General features: G+C 36.8%; 1 protein-coding gene across 16 annotated transcripts in view; it reads left to right on the top strand.

The window, feature by feature from the left end:
• The window catches only part of RPS6KC1 (ribosomal protein S6 kinase C1), a 221,514-nt gene that overhangs the window by 99,238 nt on the left and 95,309 nt on the right, over positions 1-26,967 (top strand). For 10 of the 16 annotated variants that reach the window (XM_031001489.3, XM_031001490.3, XM_055371332.2 and 7 more), the window contains 2 exons: positions 16,861-16,976; positions 25,410-25,502. In XM_031001489.3, the coding sequence (XP_030857349.2) occupies positions 16,861-16,976; positions 25,410-25,502 (209 nt within the window). The remainder of the gene's footprint in view (positions 1-16,860; positions 16,977-25,409; positions 25,503-26,967) is intronic. The other 6 variants (XM_055371340.2, XM_031001491.3, XM_055371346.2 and 3 more) reach the window with 1 other exon arrangement.

The raw sequence follows: 26,967 nt of genomic DNA, 5'->3' as shown, positions 1-26,967 counted from the left end.
CCATGGGGAGAGGGAGGAGAGGGAGAGGGAGGGGGAGGGGGAGGGGGCAGAAATGCTACTGATTTTTGTACATTGATTTTGTATCCTGCAACTTTACTGAATTTGTTATCAGTTCTAATAATTTTCTTGTGGAATCTTTAAGTTTTTCCAAATACACGGTCATATCATCTGCAAACAAGGATAATTTGACTTCTTCGTTTCCAGTTTAGATGCCCTTTATATCTTTCTGTTGTCTGATTGCTTCTAGTACTGTGTTGAATAACAGTGGTAAAAGTGGGCATCCTTGTCATGTTCCTGATCTAAGAGGAAAGGCTTCAGTTTTTCTGCATTCAGTATACTATCTTTGGGTCTGTCATATATGGCTTTTATTAGGTTGAGGTGTGTTGCTTATATATCCAGTTTTTGAGGGGTTTTATCATGAAGGGACATTGAATTTTATCAAATGCTTTTTCAGCATCCGTTGAAATAATTATTTGGCTTTTATCTTTCATTCTGTTGATATGAGGTATCACATTGATTGATTTGCATATGTTGAGCCATCTTTGCATTTCAAGGGGTAAATCCCCTTGGTCATGATGTGTGATCTTTACAATGTATTGTTGAATTCAGTTAGTTAGTATTTTGTTGAGGATTTTTGTATCAATATTTATCAGAGATATTGGTCTATGGTTTTCTTTTTTTGATGTGTCTTTGTCTGGTTTTGATATCAGGGTAATACTGGCCTCACAGAACGAGTTTATAAGTATTCCCTCCTCTATTTTTCAGAATAGTTTGAGTAGGATTGGTATCATTTCTTCCTTAAATTTTTGGTAGTATTCAGCAATGAAGCCATCAGTCCTGGGCTTTTCTTTACTGAGAGATTTTTTACTATGGCTTCAATCTCATTATCTGTTATTGGTCTGTTCAGGTTTTGTGTTTTTTCCTGGTTCAGTCTTGGTAGGTTGTATGTAAGTAGGAACTTGTCCATTTCTTCTAGACTTTCCAATTTATTGACATATAGTTGCACATATTAGCTACTAATGATCCTTTGAATTTCTGCAGTAACAGTTATAATGTCTGTTTTTACATTTCTGATTTTATTTATTTGTATATTCTTTTTTTTTCTTAGTTTGGCTAAAGGTTTGTCAATTTTGCTTACGTTTTCAAAAATCCAACTTTTTGTTTCACTCATCATCTGTATTATTTCATTTCAGTTCATTCATTGCTACTCTGATCTTATTATTTTTTTCTACTCAGTTTGGGTTCGGTTTGCTCTTGCTTTTCTAGTTGTGTAAGATGCTCATTTGAAGTTTTTCCTCTTTTTTGATGTAGGCACTTGTAGTTCTAAACTTCCCTCTCAGTATTGCTTTTGCTGTATGCCATAGGTTTTGGGATGTTGTGTTTCCATTATGATTTGTTTTAAGAAATTTTCAGTTCTTTTCTTTACTTCTTCATTTACTCACTGGTCATTCAGGAACATGTTGTTTAATTTCCATGTATTTCTGTAGTTTCCAAAATTCCTGTTGTCATTAATTTCCAGTTTTGTTCCATTGTGGTCAGAGAAGATCCTTGAAACAATTTCAATTTTTGTTGAATGTTTTAAAACTTGTTTTGTGACCTGAGATATGGTCTGTCCTTGGAAATGATCAACGTAGTGAGGCAAAGAATGTGGATTTTGCAGCCCTTGGATGAAATGTCCTGTAAATATCTATTAGATCCATTTGGTCTGTAGTGTAGATTAAGCCTGATGTTTCTTTGTTGCTTTTTCTGTCTGGAAGATCTGTCCAATGCAGAAAGTGGGGTGAAGTCTCCAGCTATTATTAGATTGGGGCCTATCTCTCTTGTTAGCACTAATAATATTTGCTTTATAATATATGGGTACCCCAGGGTTAGGTGCAAATATATTTAAAATTGTTATATCCTCTCACTGAATTGACCCCTTTATCATTATATAGTGACCTTGTTTGTCTCTTCTTATAGTTTCTGTTTTGAAATCTATTTTGTCTGAGACAAATATATCAGAAAAAATATTTTTTAGTTTCCATTGGTGTGGAATATCTTTTTCTATCCCTTTATTTTCAGTCTGTTTGTGTCTTTATAGGTGAAGTGTGTTTCTTGTAGGCAACAGACTAATGGGTCTTGTTTTTTCATCCATTCAGCCAGTCTATGTCTTGATTTTAGTTTAGTCCATTTGCATTCAATGTTATTATTTATAAGTAAGGACTTACACCATTTTGTTATTTTTTTTTCTGGTGGTTTAGTGGTCTTTCTTCTTTCTTTCCTTCCTGTCTTCCTCTAGTGAAGGTGATAGGATTTAGTTTCTTGCTTTTTATTTTTTTGTATGTACATTATATGTTTTTTTGTTTGAGGTTACCATGAGGCTTGCAAATATATCTTATAACCCATTATTTTAACTTGATAACAACTTAACACTTGTATAAACAGACAAGCAAAAGGAAGAATAATAAAAACTCTACACCTTAACTTTGTCCCCCAGCTTTTAAACATTTTGTTGTTTCTGTCTTATTGTGCTGCCTATGTCTTGAAAAGTTATTATTTTTCACTGGTTCATCATTCAGACTTCCTACTTAGGATAAGAGTAGTTTACACACCACATTACAGTGTTATAATATTTGGTGTTTTTCTGTGTACTTACTATTACTAGTGAGTTTTGTACCTTCAGGTGATCATTTATTGCTCATTAATGTCCTTTTCTTTCTGATTGAAGTACTCCCTTTAGCACTTCTTGTAGGACAGGTCTGATATTGAAATCTGTTAGCTTTTGTTTGTCTGGGAAGGTGTTTATTTTTCCTTCATGCTTGAAGGATACTTTTGCTGGCTATACTCTTCTAGGGTAAATGTTTTTTTTTTCTTCAGCATGTTAAATATGTAATTCTTGGGAAGGCTTTCCAGACATTTGAAAGGACTTGCGTGTTGTGATCTAAGCTGTTTCTGCTTTAGGGCTCACCACAAGCCTGGTAATGTTATGGTTCTTGCAGACTCTTAGAGGTACCAGCCACCTTGATGGTCTTGGACAAGATCAGGGAGAATTCTCTTGATTACCAGTCAGAGGCTCTTGTTGTTTCCTTACTTTCTCCCAAACATATAAAATCTCTCTCTCTGTTCTAAGCCACCTAAAGCTGGAGGTGGAGTGACATAAGCACCCCTGGGGCCAACACCACTATGACTGCTCTGCATCAGACCTGAAGCTGGCACAGTGCTTGGTCTTGTCCAAGGCCTGTTATAGCCACTCCCTGGCTACTGCCTATGTTTGCTGAAGGCCCTGGGACTCTGCAGTCAGCAGGCAGCAAAGCCAGCCAGGCCTGTGTCCTTCCCTTCCTGGTGATGAAGTCTCCCAGTCCCTTTGTGGATATAGAAGTGCTGTCAGGGAGTCAGGGACTAGAATCAAAAACCTTAGAAGTCTACCCGGTGTTATCTTGTATTGCACTGTTGGGGCACTCAAACCACAAAATGCAGTTCTTCCCACTCTTCCTTCCCTTTTCTGAAGGCAGACAAGCCTTACCCTGTAGCCACTCACCCCAGACCATAGGACTACTGCCAGAATACTGCTGGCATTCTCTTAAGTCCCAGGATCTCTTAACTCAGCTTGCTGTAAATGCTGCCTGGACTGGGACTCACCCTTGAGGGTAGTGGGTTCCCCACTGGCCAAGGGCAGGTCCGGAAATGCTGTCCAATAGTCAAGGCCTGAAATTGGGACACCTTAAGTGCCTGCTTGGTGCTCTACCCTTCTGTGGCTTTGCTGGTATCTAAGGTACAAGGCAAAGTCCCCTTTACTTTTCCCTCTGCTTTTCTCAAGCAGAAGGAGTTTTACTCTGTAGTCACCACAATTGGTAATGTGCTGAGTCTCAGTTAAAGTCTGCAAGTCTCACAGGCTCGCCTGAAGCCGTCAGTGTAGTACCTGGGTATCGTTGCTGATTATTCAGGGTCCAAGGGCTCTTTAGTTAGCAGGTGATGAATGCTGCCAGCATGAAGTCCTTTCTTTCAAGGCAGCAGGTTCCCTTCTGGCTCAGGGTGTGTATAGAAATGTCTGGGAACTAGGACCTGGAATAGGGACCGCACGACTCTGACCAGTGCCCTATCTTGCTATGGCTGAGGTGGTTTCCAAGATGCAAGACAAAGTCCTCCCCACTTTCCTCTCCTTTCCTCAAGTGGAGGAATGGCATCTCTTTTGGAGCTATGAGCTGTGCAGCCTGGGGTTAAGGGAGTGGTGATGCCAGCCCTCCCTTGACTGCCTCAGCTAGTATCTCAGTATGCCGTGTGTCCTCCTGTCCACTGTCTCTGGGCCTAGTTCAGTACTAGGACTCGCCTACAAGTTGCAATCCTTATGGCCTCAAATGCCTTTCAAATTTACTTGGAGACACAGAGTGCTGTAGCCCTTGTTGGCGAGGTTTGCAGGCAGTCAATTTCTGACCACTAGGATCAGTGATTCCCCTGTGGCTAGAGTGGGTTTAAATGCTCCCATCTTGGGTGGGCTTTAGCTGAGTTTGGTCCAGTTTTCCTTTTTGCTCTAACAGGACAGCAGTTGCTGTTCAGTACCTCACAGTTGCTGTGTTCTCCCTCCCCCAGACGTTCTGATAGACACTCTCTGCACCATGCTGCTACTGCTGGGGTGGCAGGGGGTGACGTCAGCAATTCAGGACTGCTTTTTTTTTGTATCTTTTCAGTGCCCCTTTCAGTAATATGAAGTTAAAACCAGGTACTATGAGTACTCACCTGATTTTTGGTTCTTATGAAGGTGTTTTTTTCTGTGTAGATAGTTGTTAACTTGGTGTTCTTGTGGGCTTGGGGATGATTGGTGGAGCTTTCTATTCTGCTATCTTGTTCCACCGTCCCCACCCTCTCAAATTGTAAAAGCAAGACCTAAAAGGATCAAACTATATTCAAGAACCATTTCTGTATCCTAGAACAAAGCTCAAAAATATTGATAGTAGTTAGAAAAACACCCACCACCCAACATGGTAAAATTCAAAATGTTACCATTCATGCATAGAAGCAGGAAAAATACCCCCTTAATTGAGGGAAAATTAATCAATCTAATCCTACCGGGAATTGACAGAGATGTTAGAATGATCAGTTAAGGGCTTTAAGTGTTGTTGTAACTTTGTTTATTATCTTGAAAAAGTTAAGTGGAGACATGGAAGAATTACAAAAGACCAAACTGAACTTCTATAGGTAGCATCCACAGTGTCAGAAATGAATACAAAGGTTGTGATCTGTGGCAGATTAGATTTTCCAGAAGGAAAGATTAATGAACTTGAGGACATAGTAATATAAACTATCCAAAATGAAACAGTGAGATAAAAGTATTTTTAAAAATTAAAAAAAAGGACTTCACTGAACTATAGAACTATTTCTGTATATGGAACTGGGACGTGTGAAAATGGAGAGGGGGAAACAAAATATTTGAAGAAATAATGCCTGAAAGCTTTCCACATTTAATAAAAACAATTCGCAAGTCCAAAAAGTCCGATAAACCCCAAGCAAAGAAACATGAATACCAAGGCACATGATAATCAAATTGCTCAAAACCAGTGATAAAGGGAAAACCTTGAGATTAACAGCAGGCAGAAGAAAAAAGACAATTCATGTATGAACAAAGATATGAATGTCATCAGATTTCGTGTTGAAAACAATGTAAGAGAGATGACAATTGATCAATATATCTGAGTAGAGAAAAAGGTGGAAAAAACCTGTCAACTGAGATTTCTATACCCAGTGAAAATATCTTTAAAAATATAGGCAAAATAAGGAATTGTTTGGGAGTGATGAGTATGTTCTGTTTTCTCTTTGATTTTCTTGGTCAGTCTACCTGAAAGTTTGCCAATTTTGTTGATGTTTTTGAAGAATTAATTTTTAAAATTTCATTTGTTTTCTCTATATTTCTTCTATTTTCTGTTTCATTTTTTTCTCCTTTCACTGTTTTCTTTTATATGGTTTGCTTTTTATTTTTTAGAATTTATCTTAAGAGGTAAAAGCTTAGGTTATCAATTTGATATCTTGTTTTCAATTTGGTGTTTAAAGCTATTAGTGTCCCTCTAAGCACTGCTTTCACATCCCGTAAATTTAGATAAATTGCTTTCATTTTCACTCAGCTTGAAATAATTTCCAGTTATCTTTGTTTCTTCTTTGATTCATGTATTTTTAAGATATGCATTCTTTAGTTTTCAAATATATGTGAATTTTCCAATTTTTAATTTTTTTTTTTTTTTTGAGACAGAGTCTTGCCCTGTTGCCCAGACTGGAGTGCAGTGGCACGATCTCGGCTCACTGCAAGCTCCACCTCCTGCCTCATCTCCTGCCTCAGCCTCCTGAGTAGCTGGGACTACAAGTGCCCGCCACCACGTCTGGCTAATTTTTTAATTTTTTTAGTAGAGACGGGGTTTCACCGTGTTAGCCAGGATGGTCTCGATCTCCTGACCTTGTGATCTGCCCACCTCGGCCTGCCAAAGTGCTGGGATTACAGGCGTGAGCCACCGCGCCCGGCCTTTAATTGTTGATTTCTAGTTAATTGTTATGGTTGGTGAATATAGTTTGCATGATTTAAATTATTTTACATTTATTGAGACTTGTTTTGTGGCCAAGTACGTGGTCTGTCCTGGAGAATGTTCTGTGTGTGCTTATAAGAAGCATATATTCTGCTGTTTTTGTATGGAGTATTCTGTAGATTCAGAATTTAGGTTGGTTGATAATACTGCTCAAGTTTTCTATATTATTACTGATTTTCTGTCTCTGTTCTAGAGATTATTGAGACATATCTGATGAATATTGTTGAATTGTCTGTTTCCTTATTTCTGTCATTTTTTGCTTCATCTGTTTTGGAGATCTGTTAGTAGATGCAGGCGTGTTTATAGTTATAGTTTCCTGATTAATATAACCTTTTAACGTTATAAAATGTCTATTATTGTCTGTGGTAACTTTTCTTTCTTAGAATAGATTTTGTCAGATATTGGTATAGCTGTTCTCTCTTATGATTACTTTTTGCACAGTATGTTTCCATTTTTTTATTTACAACCTGGTTGCTTCTTTGAATCAATGTGTATCTTCTATAGACAGGATATAGTTAGATCCTGTATAGTTTTTTTTTAATCCAGTCTTAGAAATAATCTCTGCTTTTGATTAACATGTTTATGTACACTTAATGTTTGACAATGTATAGAATTCAGCCATTTGAAATGGCACTAGTTAAATACATTTGTAGCTGTGTAAGCCAGGTAAATCAGTACTGTGACTTCTTGCTACTCTCACCGTGTGTTTGATTACTAGCCTTAACAGGTAAGATCTATCTTGTTCTCTTGCCTTGTCTTGGCAATGTGCTTGCTATTCCAGCACCCTTGAAACTAGGGCTCTGTTCAGTTTTGATCAGACCCACCTACAGGTTCCTCAAAATAACCATTTGACCTAAAACTCAGGCTTGGCAGCTGGGAAACTCTCATTTAAGTTGTTATAATACTTTTCCGATCTTTGTGGGAACAAGGTGGGGATAGACAGATACCCATAACATATCACAGTAGCTAATATTCAGGGAAAGCAAAGTTTAATTAATTTTAGTTTATTCTACTTACAAATGGAGTAGCCCAGTTTAGAATGATTTGTATCTAAATAAAGAGTTAAATAAGCTTGGACACATAGGGCTACTTCTCCAGTATTTTTTTTTTAAACTTTTTTTGAAAACATTCAGACAGAAAGGCATGTTCCCTGAGAGTTGTTTATTACCAAGTTTTTTCTGTGCTAAAATTAGTAGTCACAGATATGTAAAAAATTGCCCTCCTTTTTTAAGGAAGAGAAGGAACCCTAGAAAACTAGTGTAGGCTTGTAGTTCTTCCTTAATCTTAGATTTAATTTGCTCTGGAAACATAGAACTTTAGAGATTACTTACCCAGAACCTTCAGGAATGTCTATCTGGGAATGATTATTGTTATACACTATTACTTATTATATAATAGTAGTAGTAATAATAATGGTTATGATGATCTCTCATGTAGTGAGAACCCAAGAAGGACAAAGTTCATATGCAAAACAGTATGTTTTGCTTCTTCATTTGCCATTTCAAGATATATGTTTGGTGGATCTAGATGGAATGGATTTTGTATCATTAAAAAAACAACCCTTAAACTTCTGTTGATACTCAGGAGGCTTAGTATACTATAGCCTATTGGCATAAAGTGCTGAATTTTCCCCAGGGTTACCACTGAAGGAAGAAAGTCTGGACGAGTAGTTTCCTGGCATATGCTTCTTGAATTGTTGGCTATTTTGGTGTCAAATTTTATGTTGAGAGTTTCATGTTTTAATGACAAAAATGTTTACTGGAAATTATAGCTTAGAAAAGAGAGCCACTTTCCTGCTTCAGTAGAAAGCTAGGTAAAGCATTGATGTGGGGTAAAGTAGCTGTGGAGTTTTATATTCAGATTGTATGAACAGTAAACAGAGCATCTAAAATAACCACTTGCACGTTGCAACAAACACATCATCATTTGCTTAAAAAAGAGTTATAATTACAGTTGACGAAGCATGGACACCATAAAAAATGCATTAGTTTGGCTTGACACATTAATTACCTGTTTTTGCAGATGTTTTTATGTATTGTTGTGTGAACAGTTTACAAAATAATTACAGGAAAGTCATATGGAAAATAAACTAAGTGGGTGGTTTCTCGTCTAAATATTTTCATTCATGTGAATCTGTGAGGCACAGCTGCTCTATAGCAAAAGCAGAGAGATAGATGAGGATTCTCGAAGTGTTTTTTATTAGCCGATCTCTGTCATCAGTATCACCACATTTTTATATCTGTAGCAATACAGTTTAAAAACATTTGAGAGGGCTGGTTTATTCCCTGTGATTACTCAAAAATCTTTGATTCTGATCAGAAGAAATGTGGATATCTACGATTATTTTAAAGTAAACCAAATGAAACCCAAAAAACCCTAAATGAAAATCTATTATTTTAGTTCCGACAGGTTATTAGGCACCTTGAGAAAGAGTTAATCATTATTTTGTAATTACTTGAGTTATGCAGTTTTATATTACTTATAGCTTATTATATCTTTATAATTAAACTTTGTCGTGTAAATTACACAGTTCAGCTTATTTGTTCTCTCTTATGAAGCATTAAAACTGTAAATCTGCTTTTTCTTAGAAGCATACTGTGTTGCCGTTAGTGTTCTCAAAATGGGTTTCATCTGAAAAATAGCCAGGTCATTATACAGAGATATTTTACCTTTACAAAATATTACGGAACACATCATTCAAAATTATAACTGTCAAACAATAAAAAGATAGCTTTGTAGACATCATTCTGTTTACACAGTGGTTTATAATTACTTAGAATATCTGTGCTGTATTTTCCTCATGTTATTACAATTTTTCATAAAATTAAATCAAAATATAGATTCTCCTTTTAGTCCAATCATGCATCTTTTGGACTATGTTCACCTGTATTCCTTTTGTTTGCATTTCAGCTACACGGATGATGAAGACCATAATTAAAGATACTTTCCCTGACATGCATTTTATGTAACTGTTGTTTAAGTTAGAGAAAGGCACTAAGTTATAGAAAGAGGTAATTGAGACATCAGTAGGCATGAAGGTATTGTTATCAGACCTTATAATAGTGGTGGCAAGTCATATACACCATGGAATACTATACAGCCATAAAAAAGGATGAGTTCATGTCCTTTGTAGGGACATGGATGAAGCTGGAAACAATAATTCTGAGCAAACTATCGCAAGGACCCAAAACCAAACACCACATATTCTCACTCATAGGTGAGAATTGAACAATGAGAACACTTGGACACAGGGCGGGGAACATCACACACTGGGGCCTGTCATGGGGTGGGGGGATGGGGGAGGGATAGCATTAGGAGAATATCTAACATAAATGACGAATTAATGGGTGCAGCAAACCAACATGGCACATGTATACATATGTAACAGACCTGCACATTGTGCACATGTACCCTAGAACTTAAAGTATAATAAAAAAAAATAGTGGTGGCAAGTAATTTATATACTTATCCATTCATTTGTTTAATAAAATTTTATTGAAGGTCTTCTACATGTAATGTTCTATGACAGTGCTGAGATGACTATAAACATTGAGATGACCATGTGCCTGGAACATAGTAGATAACTCAGAAACTATTAGGCATTTATTAAAGGGGATAGGAAGGGCAGGAATAAATGATAGAGAACATTTTCACTCTGGTGGTTTATATAAAGAAAGTTAATTGTTAGGATTTTCTCTGTTACTCTGAAATTGTTTTCAAATGTGATATAGTCTGAGAGTATTACTTGACTCATTCTTTTTTTTTTTTTGGTGACAAAGTCTCGCTCTGTCACCCGGGGTGGAGTGCAGGGGCACCATCTCGGCTTACTGCAGCTTCTGCCTCCCAGGTTCAAATGATTCTCCTGCCTCAACCACCTGAGTAACTGGGATTACAGGTGTGCACCACCATGCCCAGCTAATTTTTGTATTTTTAATAGAGATGGGGTTTAACCATGTTGGCCAGGCTGGTCTTGAATTCCTGACCTCAAATGATCCACCTGCTTTGGCCTCCCAAAGTGCTGGGATTACAGGTGTGACCCACTGCACCTGCCCTCATTCTTTGAATCATTTAAATATGGAGATATATCTGTTTGTGTTAACAGCCATTTGAAAAAAGATGAAATGGAGTCTATTCTAATTCTGATGTATTAATACACTAAGTCAATTTAATTTTTAAGGTAGAGATGCATTAAAGGAGTCTGAATTCATGGGTTGAGAATAATAAACTGCTTGTTATCAGTAATTGTCTTGATCACTTTAGATCATTTCAAAGGAAAAATATGGGAATTAATATCATGGCGTCAAGAAAACAATTATTGGACTCTAGATTCTTCTGTAGATTTTCTACTTCTCTTAAGATGTGTGTCTTATGGCCAGTGAAAGAATGAGGAAAATCCTTTTTGGGGGTCAGGAGACTTTCCATGTTTACCAGATTAAAAACTCATAATTTATGTGGAGTTTCATTTCCAAATTTTCTCTGATGATATTTTTATTCCTTCTCATGAGGAAAAATTTTAGTTCCTTAGTTTTGGCTCTTTCTTTTTCCTTTGGTGTCTGTCATTAGCTCTTTGTGATGTTTTAATCTTAATTTTTTATAAGCCATTTGACTTTAGAACATAAGAGAAACTTAAGGGACTGCTATCATTATTATTTGGACAAGAGTTTGGACTGCAAATTATTATTTGGACAAGAGTTTCTCATCACTAAGAGACTGGCCATTTTTATTGCCTGGCCAGTATCTCTGTCTGTTGCCCAGGCTGGAGTGCAGTGGTGCCATCACAGCTCATTGCAGCCTTGAACCCCTGGGCTCAAGCAATCTTCCCATCTCAGCCTCCCCAGTAGCTGGGACTACAGGTGTGTACCACCAGGCCTGGCGAATTAAAAAAAATTTTTTGTAAAGATGGGGTCCCACTATGTTGTCCCAGCTGGTCTCAAACTCCTGGGCTCAAGCCATCTTCCTGCCTCAGCCTCTCATAGTGCTGAGATTACAGGCGTGAGTCACCATACTTGGCCAGCAATGTTATTTTGAAGGGAGTAAATGAGTCTTTGGATTCTCTCTTTAAAATTGCATAACAAGGAAAAATAGGTTAGGGAGCAGAAAGAAATTGTTGAATCTAAGAACACTGTCTCTGTAGGTATTTAACACTCTATGATATAATGATGTATAATATTTGTTTTCAGTTAGTGTTACTGATAGCAGAAAAACTGCTAGACATTATTGAAAACAGTCATAATTGAGGCATTGCCTGGGCATCAATATTATGACTTTTGCTTTTACTATTCTTTGGTGAGTCTCTGAATTTCTAGGGTCACATGAAATTGGTTTTGAAAAAACATTAATAGGGGGTTGACTAAATGCAAATGGAAATCAGATTCCCTGACTGGTTCATGTTATACATGGAAAGACTGATGGCTTCAGAGTTGTGGTAGACGTGTAGAACTATAAATTACTGTTCTTCTCAAGGTTGCCTTTTGTTGTCAGAACACTTAGCATAAGGCAGAAATGGTAGGCTGTACCTGAAAAGAACAAAACACCATTAAACATAATAAATCAGCACTTAAAAAAAACTAACTGTAACTACCAAGGCCATCTCAAGTGTGAGTTTTCTTTTATGTGACTAAAGTTGTTAACAACAACGAAAAAAAAAGAAAGCAAAAAAGCAGCAACAAACAAAAACTCAAACCGAGTTTGATTTGGATGTTCTTTCTATTGTGATAAATCTGAATGAAATCAAGCATGCTTGACTAAGCACAGGGCCCATTGGGAGAGTATTTGTGGTGTAGAGAAATAAAGATAAGAATATAATAAAATGTGACTAAGTAGAGTCTTATGTGGGGATTAAGTTCTGTGCATGTGGCAGAAATCAAATAGAGTCAAAATACTCTTAATAGTCCCTTAAAATTTCCCATGAAACACAGATATAGACATACTGTCTTTCAAGATGTTTAAATTGGCTTGTTCTTCCTCCAGCATGGCTTTTCTTTTGTTGAACAAATGATGAGGCTGTTAGTTATATTCTTTTTAGTGACTAAGGGTAGAATTGAAAGAACTGTTTTTTTATTCTAGGTTGCGAAACTGAATTTTATTAGTTCCATGAGTAAAAATGCCTCTTGATTTTTTTTTTAAATGGGCAAATGAGAAAAGGCCATTGTTATCCAAATAAATATTCGGGTAATAAAGATGTTCAAGAGACCAGTTTTTCTCAGAAAGACCTATTCTCTTTTACATGGTATGACATATACCTCTTTGTAGCTCCAGTTTTCCTGTATGTTTGTCTGTCGTCTCTCCATTCTGATTCTGCTTTGCTTTGTTGCCTAACAGGCACCTTTCTCAAATTCTTATGTTTATTTCTCTGTATCTTTGTTTCCATACTCACCTGTACTTCTCCCGTGCTCTGTATTTTTCTTGTCCTACTCAGAAACAGTAGAATAATCAAATTCAAATTCAGTTATGGTACTTTATATTGAAAGGTAGCTTAGGATAGTGGCAAGTACCCTGAAGTATGGTGTAAGACATGGTTTAGGTTCAGGCTCTTATAGTAACTGTGTAACTGAGAAAGACATTTCACATTCCTCAAACTTAATTTTCTTATAAAAGAGAAGAGATATATTTCTTATAAATAGAATATGGTATAATGAAGGGTGCCAAATGGTGATGGCTTCTTGGATAAGTTAGAATTTCTGGATTCCGTTATCTGTATACCGTGCCTTCTATAAACTTTTCTTAGTGACTGAAGTCAGAGATGGTGCACTGAGAAACACAGCATGGGTAATTGAGTGTTTCTGTAAATTTCATCAACAACTTTGGGTTTTCTCCTCATATCTACTCAGCTGCTCCCTATCAGAGATCACACACTATAATCACCCTGTATGATCAGAAATTGAGAAGGTGAAGAAACACAGGTTGTCACAATCCACATTAAGACATCTCTTATGATACACCAGAACTTTTTAACATAAAGGTTATTAAATAATGGGAACAATTTTTCTTTCTTTTTTTCTTTAAAGACAGAGTCTTGCTCTGTTCCCCAGGTTGGAGTACAGTGGTTCATGCAGTGGCATGAGCGTGGCTCACCGCAGCCATGATTTCCCAGGTTCACGTGATCCTCCCGCCTCAGCCTCCCAAGTAGCTGGAACCACAGGTGCGCACCAACACGCCTGGCTGACTTTTGTATTTTCAGTAGAGACAGACATGGGATCTTGCTATGTTGCCCAGGATTGTGTTGAACTCCTGGGATCAAGCAGTTCTCTCACCTTGGCCTCCCAAAGTGCTGGAATTGTAGGAGTGAGCCACAGCCTAGTTTTTCTTTTTTGAATGCCTAAGCCTGCTGGAAATTCTTGCTGTAGCTGAATTGATTAACAGATAATCATTGTGGACTGTGTGTGTGTATTTTAAAAGGGAGAACAAGAAATCAAGCAGGTTAGAGTTAATTAAACATTTTTTAGTCAATTAAAATCTGTTTAAAGTCACATTTGTCAATAATTTGACTAGTTAGAAATATCCTGGAAATCTATAGAGTCATCTTTTTTTTTTTTTCTGGTACTGACAAACCTGAATAAGCATTCAGGAGCAGAAATCTTCAAGAGATAGTTTTTATTCTTGGATGCTGCTCTTGATCAGCAGTGATTATGACCTCCTTTTAAGGGATTGATAAGGAAGGAACCGTAGTATTTATGTATGAGGTTACTTTTTTGAGTCTTGCTCTGTTGCCCGGGCTGGAGTGCAGTGGCGTGATCTCAGCTCAGTGCAACCTCTGCCTCCCGGGTTCAAATGATTCTCCTGCCTCAGCCTCATGAGTAGCTGGTATTACAGGTGCCCGCCACCATGCCTGGCTAATTGTGTGTGTGTTTTTTTTGTTGTTGTTTTTGTTTTTTTTTGAGATGGAGTCTTGCACTGTCGCCCAGGCTGGAGTGCAGTGGCGCTATCTCGGCTCACTGCAAGCTCCGCCTTCCGGGTTCACACCATTCTCCTGCCTCAGCCTCCTGAGTAGCTGGGACTACAGGTGCCCACCACCACACCTGGCTAATTTTTTGTATTTTTAGTAGAGACGGGGTTTCACCATGTTAGCCAGGATGGTCTCGAACTCCTGACCTCGTGATCTGCCCACATTGGCCTCCCAAAGTGCTGGGATTACAGGCATGAGCCACCGCGCCCGGCCAGTTTTGTGTTTTTAGTAGAGACTGGGTTTTGCTGTGTGGGCCAGGCTGGTCTCAAACTCCTGACCTCAGGTGATCCGCCTGCCTCAGCCTCCCAAAGTGTTGGGATTATAGGCACAAGCCACCGCACCTGGCGTATATATAAGGCTACATTTAAAAAGCCTTTCAGTATTTCCATCACATCATTGTAGTTTCCTTGGAAGTGGAACCACCATATTCAGCAGGAGTCCATTTCAACTTCTGGCTTCTGGTTCTTGTTTCTCTGTTATTATGGAGACTGCATAGAAAGTGGCAGAAAAACCAAAAGTTTAAAAAATAGTAATTTGATTATAAAATATGGCTTTAATTCTAGCTTTAACTAGTTGTTCCATATCTTGACATTTTCGAATTCCAAATTATTTGGTGAGTTTTTTTTTTTTTACAAAGCAAATTTTGAAACTTTATTAAAGCTTAAACACACTGAATTAAAAAGTAAATTGCCATAGTTTTTATTATATTTGAGCCTAAGGTGAATCAAAAATCTTAAATGGGGATTTAAATTAGGGCTTGGAAGGCATTATATAATCTGAAATGAGAAGAGCTAATGACAATGGAAATAGCAGACTCCAGACACAGTAAACCCTAAACCAAAGGACTAGTATTGTGTAGAAATAGCGAATAGATAGCTTTTATTATGTGGCACGTTTTATCTTCAAAGTATGTTATAGTTATTTAAGTGATTTTCACAGAGTATACTCATTTTTCAACTGAGTAGAAAAGCCCTCTAAAACCTTGCATTTAGGAAGTAAGCAGATTGTAAGGGTAGAGGCAGAAGTACACTGACATTTTAATTGCAGGTTGAGGAGTTGGAGAGTTAATAAATAAATGTAGATGGTTCCACAGTTAAAAAGCAGTAGAATTTTTCCCCCCACCAAGACCAGTTATATTTGTGAATTCCTCATGAAGGAGAGAAGAGGTGGAATAGTAATGTAAAAGGTGTGAAATGAAAGTTATTTAGAGAAATTGCAATCCCAACTTTGTTGCAGCTTTTCGTTGAGGTCCGTATTTAGTCAGGATTCTTTGGTTTGCATGTGCGGAAATCCAAATTTGAACTACCTCAGGGAAAGAAGGGCAGGAATGTAGCTTTGCCTGAAATCAGGGATGCCAGTTACATTAGAGGAAAGTAGGTTCACCTGAAAACACTGGGATTTCTTTCTGTTTTTTCTTTTAAGTCTCGTATATCTGCTTTCTGAGTCAAGTTCGTTCTTTCACATTGGCCTTTTTTTTGCATTGGCAGAAACCAGCTGTTGGCAGTTCCTACTCCTTTTATTTACAGCTCGAATAACAGAGACAGTCCAGTTTGTGTTGTGCCAATTCCTCCCTTCTTCAACTGTGGCCAGGAGGATAGGGTTCTATGATTGGCTCAGCTCCTGACTAGGGGGGCCCATCCTTGGCTAAATGGACCTTGGTGATTAGAGGGACTGACATCTGAAACAAGAAAGCAGCTTTCATTCAAACCACCTGGTTAGTGACGAGGGGAAGGGGTAGAAGAGTATGATGGGAAGAAGAAAGGGACATTTCCCAGAAGCAGGAGAAGATGCTGTTCCAGGCAGAAATAAGAAGAGGGTTCTACTGGTAGTCTTTTGGGGGAAATTATCTCTTTATTATAATTCAGTTCACTTCAGTTCAGCAAACCAGGAAACATTATTTTGTAGGATTTGGTTTTTAGAAAAAAACCAAGGTTGAAAACACACACACACACACACACACACACACACACACACACACACACACACACACACAAACACACAAAACAGCTGTTGCATTTGGTCCTATTCGTTGAGTTGCTTAGTTGTATAATGTCTGGACTAGGGCTAGTCTTTTTGTCTTCAGAGCTTTTTACAAATAGACATTTCTTATGTATTTGACTCCTACAAAAATACATCAAATTATCAATACATATTTAAATAGGAGAATGTTAGAATTTGGATAAATGAAATCAATGGGGGGTAATAGTTAGACTTGGTTGATACTAATAACTTTCATGTCTTTTCCAATTTTGAATATCTCTTCTTTTTTGTTAGAAATGTGAACAAGCAGCGTATTGGGTAGAAGGAAGTTAATTTTCAGGTTGAACTGAGGAAAATTTATTTTTTACATGTCCAGACTTTTTTTTTTAGGAGAGTCAAGCCCTACCCGTCGAGAAGCTGTGAAGAGAAGAACAGCTGAGTACCTCATGCGGGCAGAAAGTATCTCTAGTCTTTATGGGAAACCTCAGCTTGATGATGTATCTCAGGTATGTCTCATATTTTGTTGTGTATTTTCTTCAGTGATTTTTTGCTGTCTGGTCTCTCTGCTTTATTTCTATTAGAATGTTATAGGATTTTGATTTTTTGAATTTTGTTAATGATTTTCATAAAGGTTGTTGGTAGAAAGAAAAGCATTATAGCAAACCACCAAAAGTGGAATAAAATAAGACTTGCTTTCTCCTTTTCTTGGTCTTTTATTAGTTTCTTACTGTACCCTTAATCTCCTCATCTGTAGATTGACAGTAATTTATACTGTTATGATATCTATTTGTATTTGGACATTTTAAAGTCAGATTGTGATTCTTGTATAATTGTTCTCCAGTTTTATTGATTCATGTTAAAACTATTCATTTTAAGCCTAAGTTATACAAGTATATGCTATTGGTCACCTGGAATTATAAAAGCATAATTCTAGCAGAGATAGGTTATTTGGGACTTCCGCTAGACTTGTCTAAAACTCAGATGAATGCTGAAAACATTAGAAACATTGCAGGTTATTATTGTTTTTATGCTGTATCAACCTGGATTTGGCAAATTTCTGGAGGAAACTTTTCTGTTATTTTTTTCTTTATATCAAATGCAATTTAAGAATTGTGTCTTCCGGAAATGGGAGAAAGGGTTTAGTTTCTTTTCTTTTCTTTTTTTTTTTTTGAAATGGAGTCTCGCTCTATCCCCCAGACTGGAGTGCAGTGGCACGATCTAGGCTCACTGCAAGCTCCGCCTCCCGGGTTCACGCCATTCTCCTGCCTCAGCCTCCCAAGTAGCTGGGACTACAGGCACCCACCACCATGCCCGGCTAACTTTTTTGTATTTTTAGTAGAGACAGGGTTTCACCATGTTAGCCGGGATGGTCTCGATCTCCTGACCTCGTGATCTGCCCGCCTCAGCCTCCCAAATAGTTTATTTTCTTAATTGATCTAAGAGTCAGGCAGGCTTGTTGATATCCAGCTCTGCCACTCGAAGTCATAGAAGATTGGACAAGATACTTAATCCCACTTCTGCATGTCAGTTTCTATATCTGGATAATGAGAATATAGTAATTTTTTGCTGGGTAGTTACTAGGATTAAATGAAGTAAAAAAAAAAAAACTTCTGTGGATTACACATATACACATAAATCAAGTGCCTCTCTAGCATGAAGATCAGCCCATAAGCCAAAGACTAAGTTTTAGCCTCATTCTTCATTTCCCCTTCATATACCGGCTTATACACTTTTTCCCACACATTTTTATGCTTTGTATACTTTTTGAAAATGATAAGATAGCAGTTGTCAAAACTGTACTAATCAGTGTAAGACATTCTGAGAATTTCTGATGTTAAGTGTTTAAACATTTCTTATAAAACAAAAAGATTGTGTTTCAACTTGCAAGCCATATACTTATGTTGCTCTAACATAATGATTGTGTTTTAAATGACATTATTCTGCTGATTAATCTTCAGATTGTGAATTACTGCGACTCTTTTAGTCTGTATTCTGTTTGCTAATCTTATCCTATTCTCTATCATTGTTCTTTTAATTATATTAAATTTATTTCCTTTATTTTTTCACCATTGAATTTTATCTTTTTAAGTGGAATATTTATGTAAACATTACTTTGATTCAATTCCCATTTTCCATGGGATTGACAACCTTCCTCCTGTGCAGTACTAATGTGTATATACTCAATTTCATTTTGGGGGGGCATTGATGAAAGCATTAACATAATTCCCTGTGAACTTGCTTTACTAAATCCATCTTGTATATAAATATTGTAAAAGTTCTTTTAAATTTTTAAATTTTTAAGTTTTTTTTTTTTTTTTTTTGAGATGGAGTCTCGCTCTGTCACCCAGGCTGGAGTGCAGTGGTGCGATCTCAGCTCACTGTAACCTCCGCTTCCCGGGTTCAGGCGATTCTCCTGCCTCAGCCTCCCGAGTAGCTGGGACTACAGGCGCATGCCACTATGCCTGGCTAATTTTTGTATTTTTAGTAGAGATGGGGTTTCGCCATGTTGGCTAGGCTGGTTTTGAACTCCTGACCTCAGGTGATCCACCCACTTTGGCCTCGCAAAGTGCTTGGGATTACAGGCATGAGTCACCGCGCCTGGCCAGTATTCTAAAAGTTTTAGGGATTTAAAATTACCAGTATTCTATTCATTCTTATAATATTAAATTTGAATGGTCTACCTATACTTATTCATGTAATCCTCCTACTTTTGCATCCCTGTTAGTTTCCTATAGGCATATCTATGAAGCAATAATTTCTTAGGTAAATAAGTATGTTGAGCCTGCTGTATAGTTTTAACTAGAAGAATAGAACCATGAAGTATATCAGTCAGAATTTCTTCAAGTATAACTTCTAATGAGAATAAAACAGAAGAGATCTAATATAGGAAAGCTGATTACATTTGATTATACAGTAATTCATTAAGCATCTTTTAAGACTGTATATAGAATCAAACTAGATATCCTTTGGAGTTATACAAAAGATGATGACACAGCCTGCTCTTGCAAATCCTGTAGCATAGTTGAGGACCTGTATATGTACATAGTTGAGCAAACAAAGTTACACTGGTAAGAGCCATCCTAATGGGAAATTCTATCAGAAAGGATAAAAAGGGGTGCCTTCTGAATCTGATTTGACATGTAGGATTTTTTCAGTTCTTAGGCAAGGAGGCTAGAGGAGAGTAGGCACAGTATTTTTCTTTTATGGTAAACATTTGCTTTTTAAATTTTCCTTTTGTATGTTATTTTGTTAAGCCTGGCCCTTTTTGGCCAAGAGCATCCTTGATTATTTTCTTATGTATAATTTACGTTAAAAGTCTTCCAGAGGATTGTGATTAGCTTGGTGCATTTATTATTTCACTTCTTTAACCATCTTTGGGTCTGAATTTCAACCAACACGATGAGAGGATTTGTGTAAATGATTTCTAAGGCCCCTTTAGCTCACATTTGGTGCAAAGCAGATATTATTTCTCTCTGGAATCAGTGTGCAAACATTTCTTTCTAGCCTGGTTGATTAAGACAATAAAGGAACCCTTTTTGGCTTTTTAAATTTTTGTTAATTATTGTTTTCTCCTTTGGTACAGTCTGTCATGACTTCTTCCACCCAGGTTTTCTGTGATGTTTTAAGTGTTTGTATTGAACTTTAGAGATCTTTATATAGTAAATATAAAAGTTCTAAGTTTCCCAGTCATTCATGTTAATATCCTTTTCGCAAAAGCACAGAAAGGAAAAAAAGCACTCTCTTACTCTTTTTCTTCATTGCTTCATTACTAAAAGGCTCCAAGAAAATTTAGGAGCAGGTTTCACATAAAAAGGAAATGAGGTTTTTTTTGAAGTAAAGGTTGAATCTTAACTGAAGGAGACAGATTTCTTTCTTTTTTTTTAAAAATAAATCCTAGACAACGTTGAATGATTTAAGAATTAATGTTGAAAGAGGCTTTCCCTGGAAAAGATTTAGAATAGTTTTTTTGCTTTTTTTAGCTATAGGAATTTGAAACTAAAGATCAAATTTAGAAAAAGACAATAAATGATCTAAATTTAGCACATAAAATATTTGTGTAGTTTCTAAAGTGTGAATATGTTTTTATGCAGTTACAAGGTGTGAATGAAAATTAATATGTAGAATGTGTGCCTTTCCTGAATATTTGTAGATTTTGAGTACAACTGATATAATATTGAAAGTATTTTTCTATTGTGCATTTTGTTTACTTGCATTATTAATTGATATTATTCCATTATTCCTTAGAAAATATTTTAAATTTGCCCTCAGTGAGACATTTGCTTAAGTCAGTAATAGGTCTGCAATTTAGTGTCAGGCTTGAAATGTGACCTAGTGCGGCTCAGGAGACTGGGTATTAGGGTTGGTAGATTGCCTGTGAAAGTCTTTGCAAAGCCAAAACTTCATGGATGAAGCCAAATTCAGGAGCTTTGTCATAATTAGACAGTAGAGTTCAGAGTGTGGTTTCTTGATACATTCTTTGTGGTGCTTTCCTTTTGCCCTTGATTGCTTATTTTCCCCCAGTAATGGTTACTCTCTCTCAGGTTATTTGAGGAGTAAGTAACCCTATTCTAAATGTGGTTGGTGAAACAGCAGCATCAGCATCACCTGAGAGCTAGGTGGAAATGTAGAATATCAGACCTACTGAATCAGACTCTTCTTTTTAACAAGATCATCAGGTGATGCACGTAAAATTTAAGAAGTACTGCACCAACAGATTGGGAAGAATAGAGAGAGAGAGAGATCTCATTGAGAACAGAAAATAATATCAAGTGAAAAAGACAGTGGGCAGGCTGAACACCAACTTCAAAAACAAATCCCCAAACAGAAACAAAGCCTTTTAAAGAATATACAACAGGCCTGTAATCCCAGCACTTTGGAAGGCTGAGGCAGGTGGATCACTTGAGGCCAGGCGTTCGAGACCAGCCTGGCCAACATGGTGAAACCGCGTCTCTACTAAAAATACAAAAAATAAAAAAATAAAAAAATTAGCCAGGTGTGGTGGCACATGCCAGTAACCCCAGCTACTCAGGAGGCTGAGGCACAAGGTTATCGTTTGAGCCTGGGAGATCGAGCTTGCAGTGAGCCGAGATCGTGTCACTGCACTCCAGCCTTGGTGACAGAGCGAGAACAACAATAGTAAGTAGGTTTTAACTAGTGTGCCAATTCTAAGCCATGAGTAGTGGCTGCCAGGAGCATTGTATTGAGAAGAGTTGTGAGACTGTGGGATTAACAGAGATGCCTGCCGTGGACTTGACCAGTTGAGTGATATGTACTTGCCACCTCTGCTTTTGAAGATTGTTGGGTCATCATGTACTCCTGCCTCTCTTCCCTTGTCTTTAGTCCTGGTATAGATGAATACAACTATTCTTTGCCTCTCTTAGCATCTTCTGCTATAATCGCTAATAAATGTAAGTGAAAATCTTACTTTTCCATCAAGGAACTCAATCATATTACCTAGAAATACATTGCTTCTCCCGTCGCGCTTCATAGCTCAATGGGCCAAGTTTCCCCTAACAACATTCTATTATTTCATAAGTAAGATTTAAATCCCCTCTTATCTATTACCTACTTTTGCTAACCTTGCTGCGTCTCAGTTTTCTCATCTAAAAAAAAAAGTTGGACTTGATCTCTAAGGTCTCTTTCTGCTCTTAAAATTCTGTGGATTTGTATGTCCTTTTGCCATCTGAAGAAAGGAGTAGATCTATAGGATTCTACCCAATTTAAGCACTACATATGAGAAATACAGTTTTTTTATTGATGATTTTATTTCATGGTCTTTCTTTGTTCGTTTCTGTGATCTCAAACTTTTATAGATGGTTAAAGTAAAAAGAGAACTTTAATGATCACTTTGCCTTTGGTCATTTCCCCTTCAATTTCCCCATTCTCGTCTTTGCAAGAGTAACCTTACTAAATCACTGTTTTCATTGGGTTATTTCTCATAGAAAGACTTGTTGTCTAGACTTCGGAGACTGTATATAGTCAAGACTTTTCTTCTCGGCATTCAAGGCCTGTGAAAACTGACCCTAAGTATATAATTTTATTTTCCTCTGTTCTCCAATTTGAACAACTTTTCCCCAACAGGCTAATGCTTTCCAATTGTATACAGTATAGAATAACTTTTTCCTAATCTAATTTCCACATAACATTTAAAATCACCTTTAGTCCCACATCTTTCTGAGACCACAGTTTTTCATACACTAATGATGTATCTATGTAGTCCTGTATTTTTAAGAGAGTGTTTTATTGTTATTTAACTGTTCATGTATTTGTCTTATCTTCTCAAATAAATGGTGAACTTCTTGAGGTTAGACTGAGCCTTTTGATAATTTATAGCCCTTTCAGTTATCATGCACATAGTGGGTGCACAGTAATTATTTGTTGAAAGATGCAATAGAGATTTCATAATTTGCTTTCTTTGCTCTTTAAATTGCCAAAGTGAACAAATAACTTTCTTTGGAAACTGAAAGAAACAGTGGCATCTGTGAATAAGAAGGTATAAATAGGAGATAGGGATGTTGGAGATACTTGGCCATATTTTCTAAGACAAATGTAATGGATTAAATATCACTTAAAGTATTCTTTTTTCCCTCCTTATGACTTTATGACTTTTCCTTAGCATTCCTTTTGCCAAAATCACAAGCAGTTCTTTCTTGTTCTTGTAGCAAGAGGCAGCAGCAGAAAAGAATTTTTAATTTTCAGAATGTGTTGGTTAGTAAAAGGATTGCAAACTTTAGAATAGTAGTTGGAGTTCTTCCACTGTCTCTCTTCCTGACCACAGACAAACACTCCAGCATTCTGAGAATTCCTTTATTCATCTGTAAAATGGGAATTATATAATACCAACTTCCTGTAAGTACATCACCTGATATGGGGTGAAGAATAGAGATGAAACAATATAAATGAAGATAGAAAAGACTGTTCCTACTGGCCGGGTGTGCTGGCTTATGCCTTCAGTCCCAGCACTTTCGGAGGATGAGGTGGGTGGATCACCTGAGGTCAGGAGTTCGAAACCAGCCTCACCAACGTGATGAAACCCCGTCTCTACTAAGAATACAAAAATTAGCTGGGCATGGTGGTAGGCGCCTATAATCCCAGCTACTCAGGAGGCTGAGGCAGGAGAATTGCTTGAACCCGGGAGGCAGAGGTTGCAGTGAGCCAAGATTGAGCCGCTGCACTCCAGCCTGGGCGACAAGAGTGAAACTCCATCTCAAAAAAAAAAAAAAAAAAAAAAGAGGTTATTGCTGTTACATGTCTGTTTACATATTATAACACTAAAATACCTTGCTAAATGTTTTTATACCCCTAAAAAGGTTCCCCTTAGTTTTTAAGCTTATAGGGAGGCAGAAATATATCCGTTTTTTTATGGTACCTAGCTCAGCACCTCATGAATTGAGACATTAAATAAATATTTTTGAAATGTATCTAAGAAGCATAAATTAAATCAATTTAAAGGTTATTATCTAGTCTAATTGTCACTATCACCAACTTTCTCAAGCATCTTTAGAAATAAAAAGTCTCTTTTAAAACTTAAACATGATTTCAGGTACAGTTAAATTATTATTTGCTTGCTAAATCTGAAAACAAAACAAAAAAATTGAAAACAATTAGAATTGCTGCTTTTAGAAAAATTCACAAATGGTAGTTTTCCCAGTTGTAAATGACACCTAATTTTCCAAGTAACCTCCTTCCCTGGATTCCCTCCTTTCTCCCTCCTCTCCTCATTTCTGCTCTCCCTCACATTTTCCAACTAACTAAATACTAGCAATATGCTAGGCACTGTGAATATAGACATGAATAAGGCACATTTTCTGTTCTCAAGGAGCTGCCTGTCTGGTGACGTTGGTCTGTACAGGAACTTAAAGTATCAAAAATGGTATCTCAGTAATTCCCTTACCATGGTGTTTGATCAGGATATTTTATCTTCCATTCATAGGGTCACAATGTTTCCACTGTATTCTAATAGATTTTTGATAGCAATAAGGTCTGCTCTAAGTAAGTAATAAGGCTTTGTGTCTCCTGTTGTCCTTTGCAGCATCGCCATTTTAATACAGGATCAATGTAGCAGTACTTTATAGTTGTAAATGTCATATGGAGGTGCCCTTAGAATTTATCTAATTTAATGGCTTGTATTACTGATAGGGAAAAACTAAAACTAATAAATGGAAGTTGGGATTATTCTAAAATTGTGTGCAGAATTTAAATCTTCCTTCCTATGTTCACTGACTTTTAAAATCTTTTTTGTAGCTAACAGACTGTTTTCCACATCACAGATATTCAAATATTTGAAGAAAAATTTCTTTCTCTTACAAATCATCTCTTAAGCAGGCTCAGTTTTAGTAATTATTGGTTATATGATGAAGCTTCTTAATTTTTCACAATTATTGGTAATTTTTCTGGTTGCATTTGAATGGACCAGTCCCTCTGAAAACACATAATACATAAAGTAACAATTATAGAACTGTAGCTTTATGATGAGAGAGAATGGCTTTTGCCCCTCCCTCCCCATGTGTGCTTATTATTATATTGTTTTTTAGTTCCCCCACTTCCAAATTACTCTTGAGGTGTCTGGGTTAAATATAAGACTGGGATTGATTGTTGGCCCAGTTATCCATTTGTTACAAAGTTTTATGGTAGCTGTATGGTCTGAATTGAATTATTGCTCTAGAAACTGTCAGCTCATTAATTTTTCTTTTTAAAATTTTTTTCAATGTTATGATTTATTTACTTGCAACTTTTTTCTTGCCTTTTCTTTTTGATTTTCTTTAGTTTTTATTTTTAAAAATTTTATATTACAGACAAACAGAAACTTCTTCCTTTCATCTTTCCATTCTCTGATTTATGATGAATTTACTTTCCTTTGGCCTGGCATTTGCTTCAGCAGGCAGCCTTCCTTCAAGTACCTCCCTGATTGATGTATAATCTTTGATATCTTCCATTAGCCTCCAGGATCACTAAGTTCAAGGCCCCTTTGGAACCTAAGGAGCCCTGCCGAGGAGCTGAAGGCCTTCAGAGTCCTTGGGGTGATTGACAAGGTAATTCTTCAGTGTCTCTTCAAGAGTTCAGTCATAAATCGACTGCATGCTGACATTCTGTCTTTGAAGGTTTGGATCTTAAGGATATGAAACAAAAGGAGAAAATGACTCAAATGCGTCTGCACTTTACAATAACAAAAGCAGAAGAGAAAAAGCTTTTATCTGAGCAATTCATGTAAGGTCATGCAAAATATATTTGAGCTAAAGGAGAAGGTGCATATTTGTTGACATTCAGTTGAGTAAGGGGTTTGGTTTTATAGAAGTGTTATAGCAGAGTAAAGATGTATTGTGTTAATTACAATTGTGAGCCAGTAGTTGTTCAACATTAATTAATACGGTCATTGTAATGGTCAAAAAAGTGGAATCCCCTTATAATTACCATTTATTGAGCACCTGCTATGTGTCAGACCCTATGTTAGGCATTTTATATGAAACAATCTTTCTTACAATTTTATTTGCATCTTGGTGGAAAAGTGATGTTTAGAGCAGATTAAATAACTTGGCCCAAAGTCACATAGCTAATTTAGGATGGTGCTGGGATTTGAACATTAATTTTTGTGACTCAAAAGCTGTACTTTTTCTAGTACACTAACCCCTCACTTCACACCCACATGCATTTTAATTTTAGGGGTAAAAATACTGGCCTCACAGAGTTATCTGCCATTGTGTATGTGCAAATTTGGTGACATCTCACGCCAAATATTAACAGTAGTGTTCCTATCAGATGGTTTACAAGTGTAATTTAAAAGCCACAGACAACAAACCATGTTTTAAGTATATTTGCTCAACCACCGCTTTACCATTCAAAGTAAATAAAATGCTTTATTTAATATTAAGGGATAGGTTAATTTAGATATTTTTTCACCATTAACCATTTTTTATGAAGCACCTTAATGTTCATTTTTAACTTACTATACATTATTTGTGAAGTATGCGTGTGATTCCATCCTAAAATTGAGCAATATGTAGTATTCTCTAGCAATTTAGACAGTAAAAGTTTGAAGCATTCCAAAGGGAACATTAAGTTGGATATTACATAAAGCTGTCAGTGTCTTAAGTTCTGGCAAGGATCATTTTTCTCAAATTCATATTACTGAATTTTGAACTTAAAAAATTCTAAGCAGTAGGATTTTTCTTTTTTTAAGAGCCTGAAATATTTTCATAACCGTGTTTTCTGTGGCTTTTCCAGTTTGGAAAACATTCAGTTTGAGAGTAGATGAAGACAATATAGTAATTGAGTAGTTTCTAGGTTCTCAGATTTTTTTGCAGGCAAGTATACCTTCTTGAGGTACAGTGTCTGCCCCCTCTCTTAGATCTATTTCTTTGACAAAGTATGGCCTTTCATTGCTATGCTATAAGTGTGAGTAAGTTACCTTGAAGTCCTAGTAATAGCTATTAGTCTCACAGGTTTGTTTAAATAAGGGCTTTTGGCTGGGTGCTGTAGTTTGCACCTGTAATCTCAGCA

This window comes from Gorilla gorilla, chromosome 1, assembly GCF_029281585.2.
Source record: "Gorilla gorilla gorilla isolate KB3781 chromosome 1, NHGRI_mGorGor1-v2.1_pri, whole genome shotgun sequence".
NCBI classification, from domain to species: Eukaryota; Metazoa; Chordata; class Mammalia; order Primates; family Hominidae; genus Gorilla; species Gorilla gorilla.
Note: the sequence above shows the minus strand (reverse complement) of the source record. Positions and strands in the feature narration are given on the sequence as shown.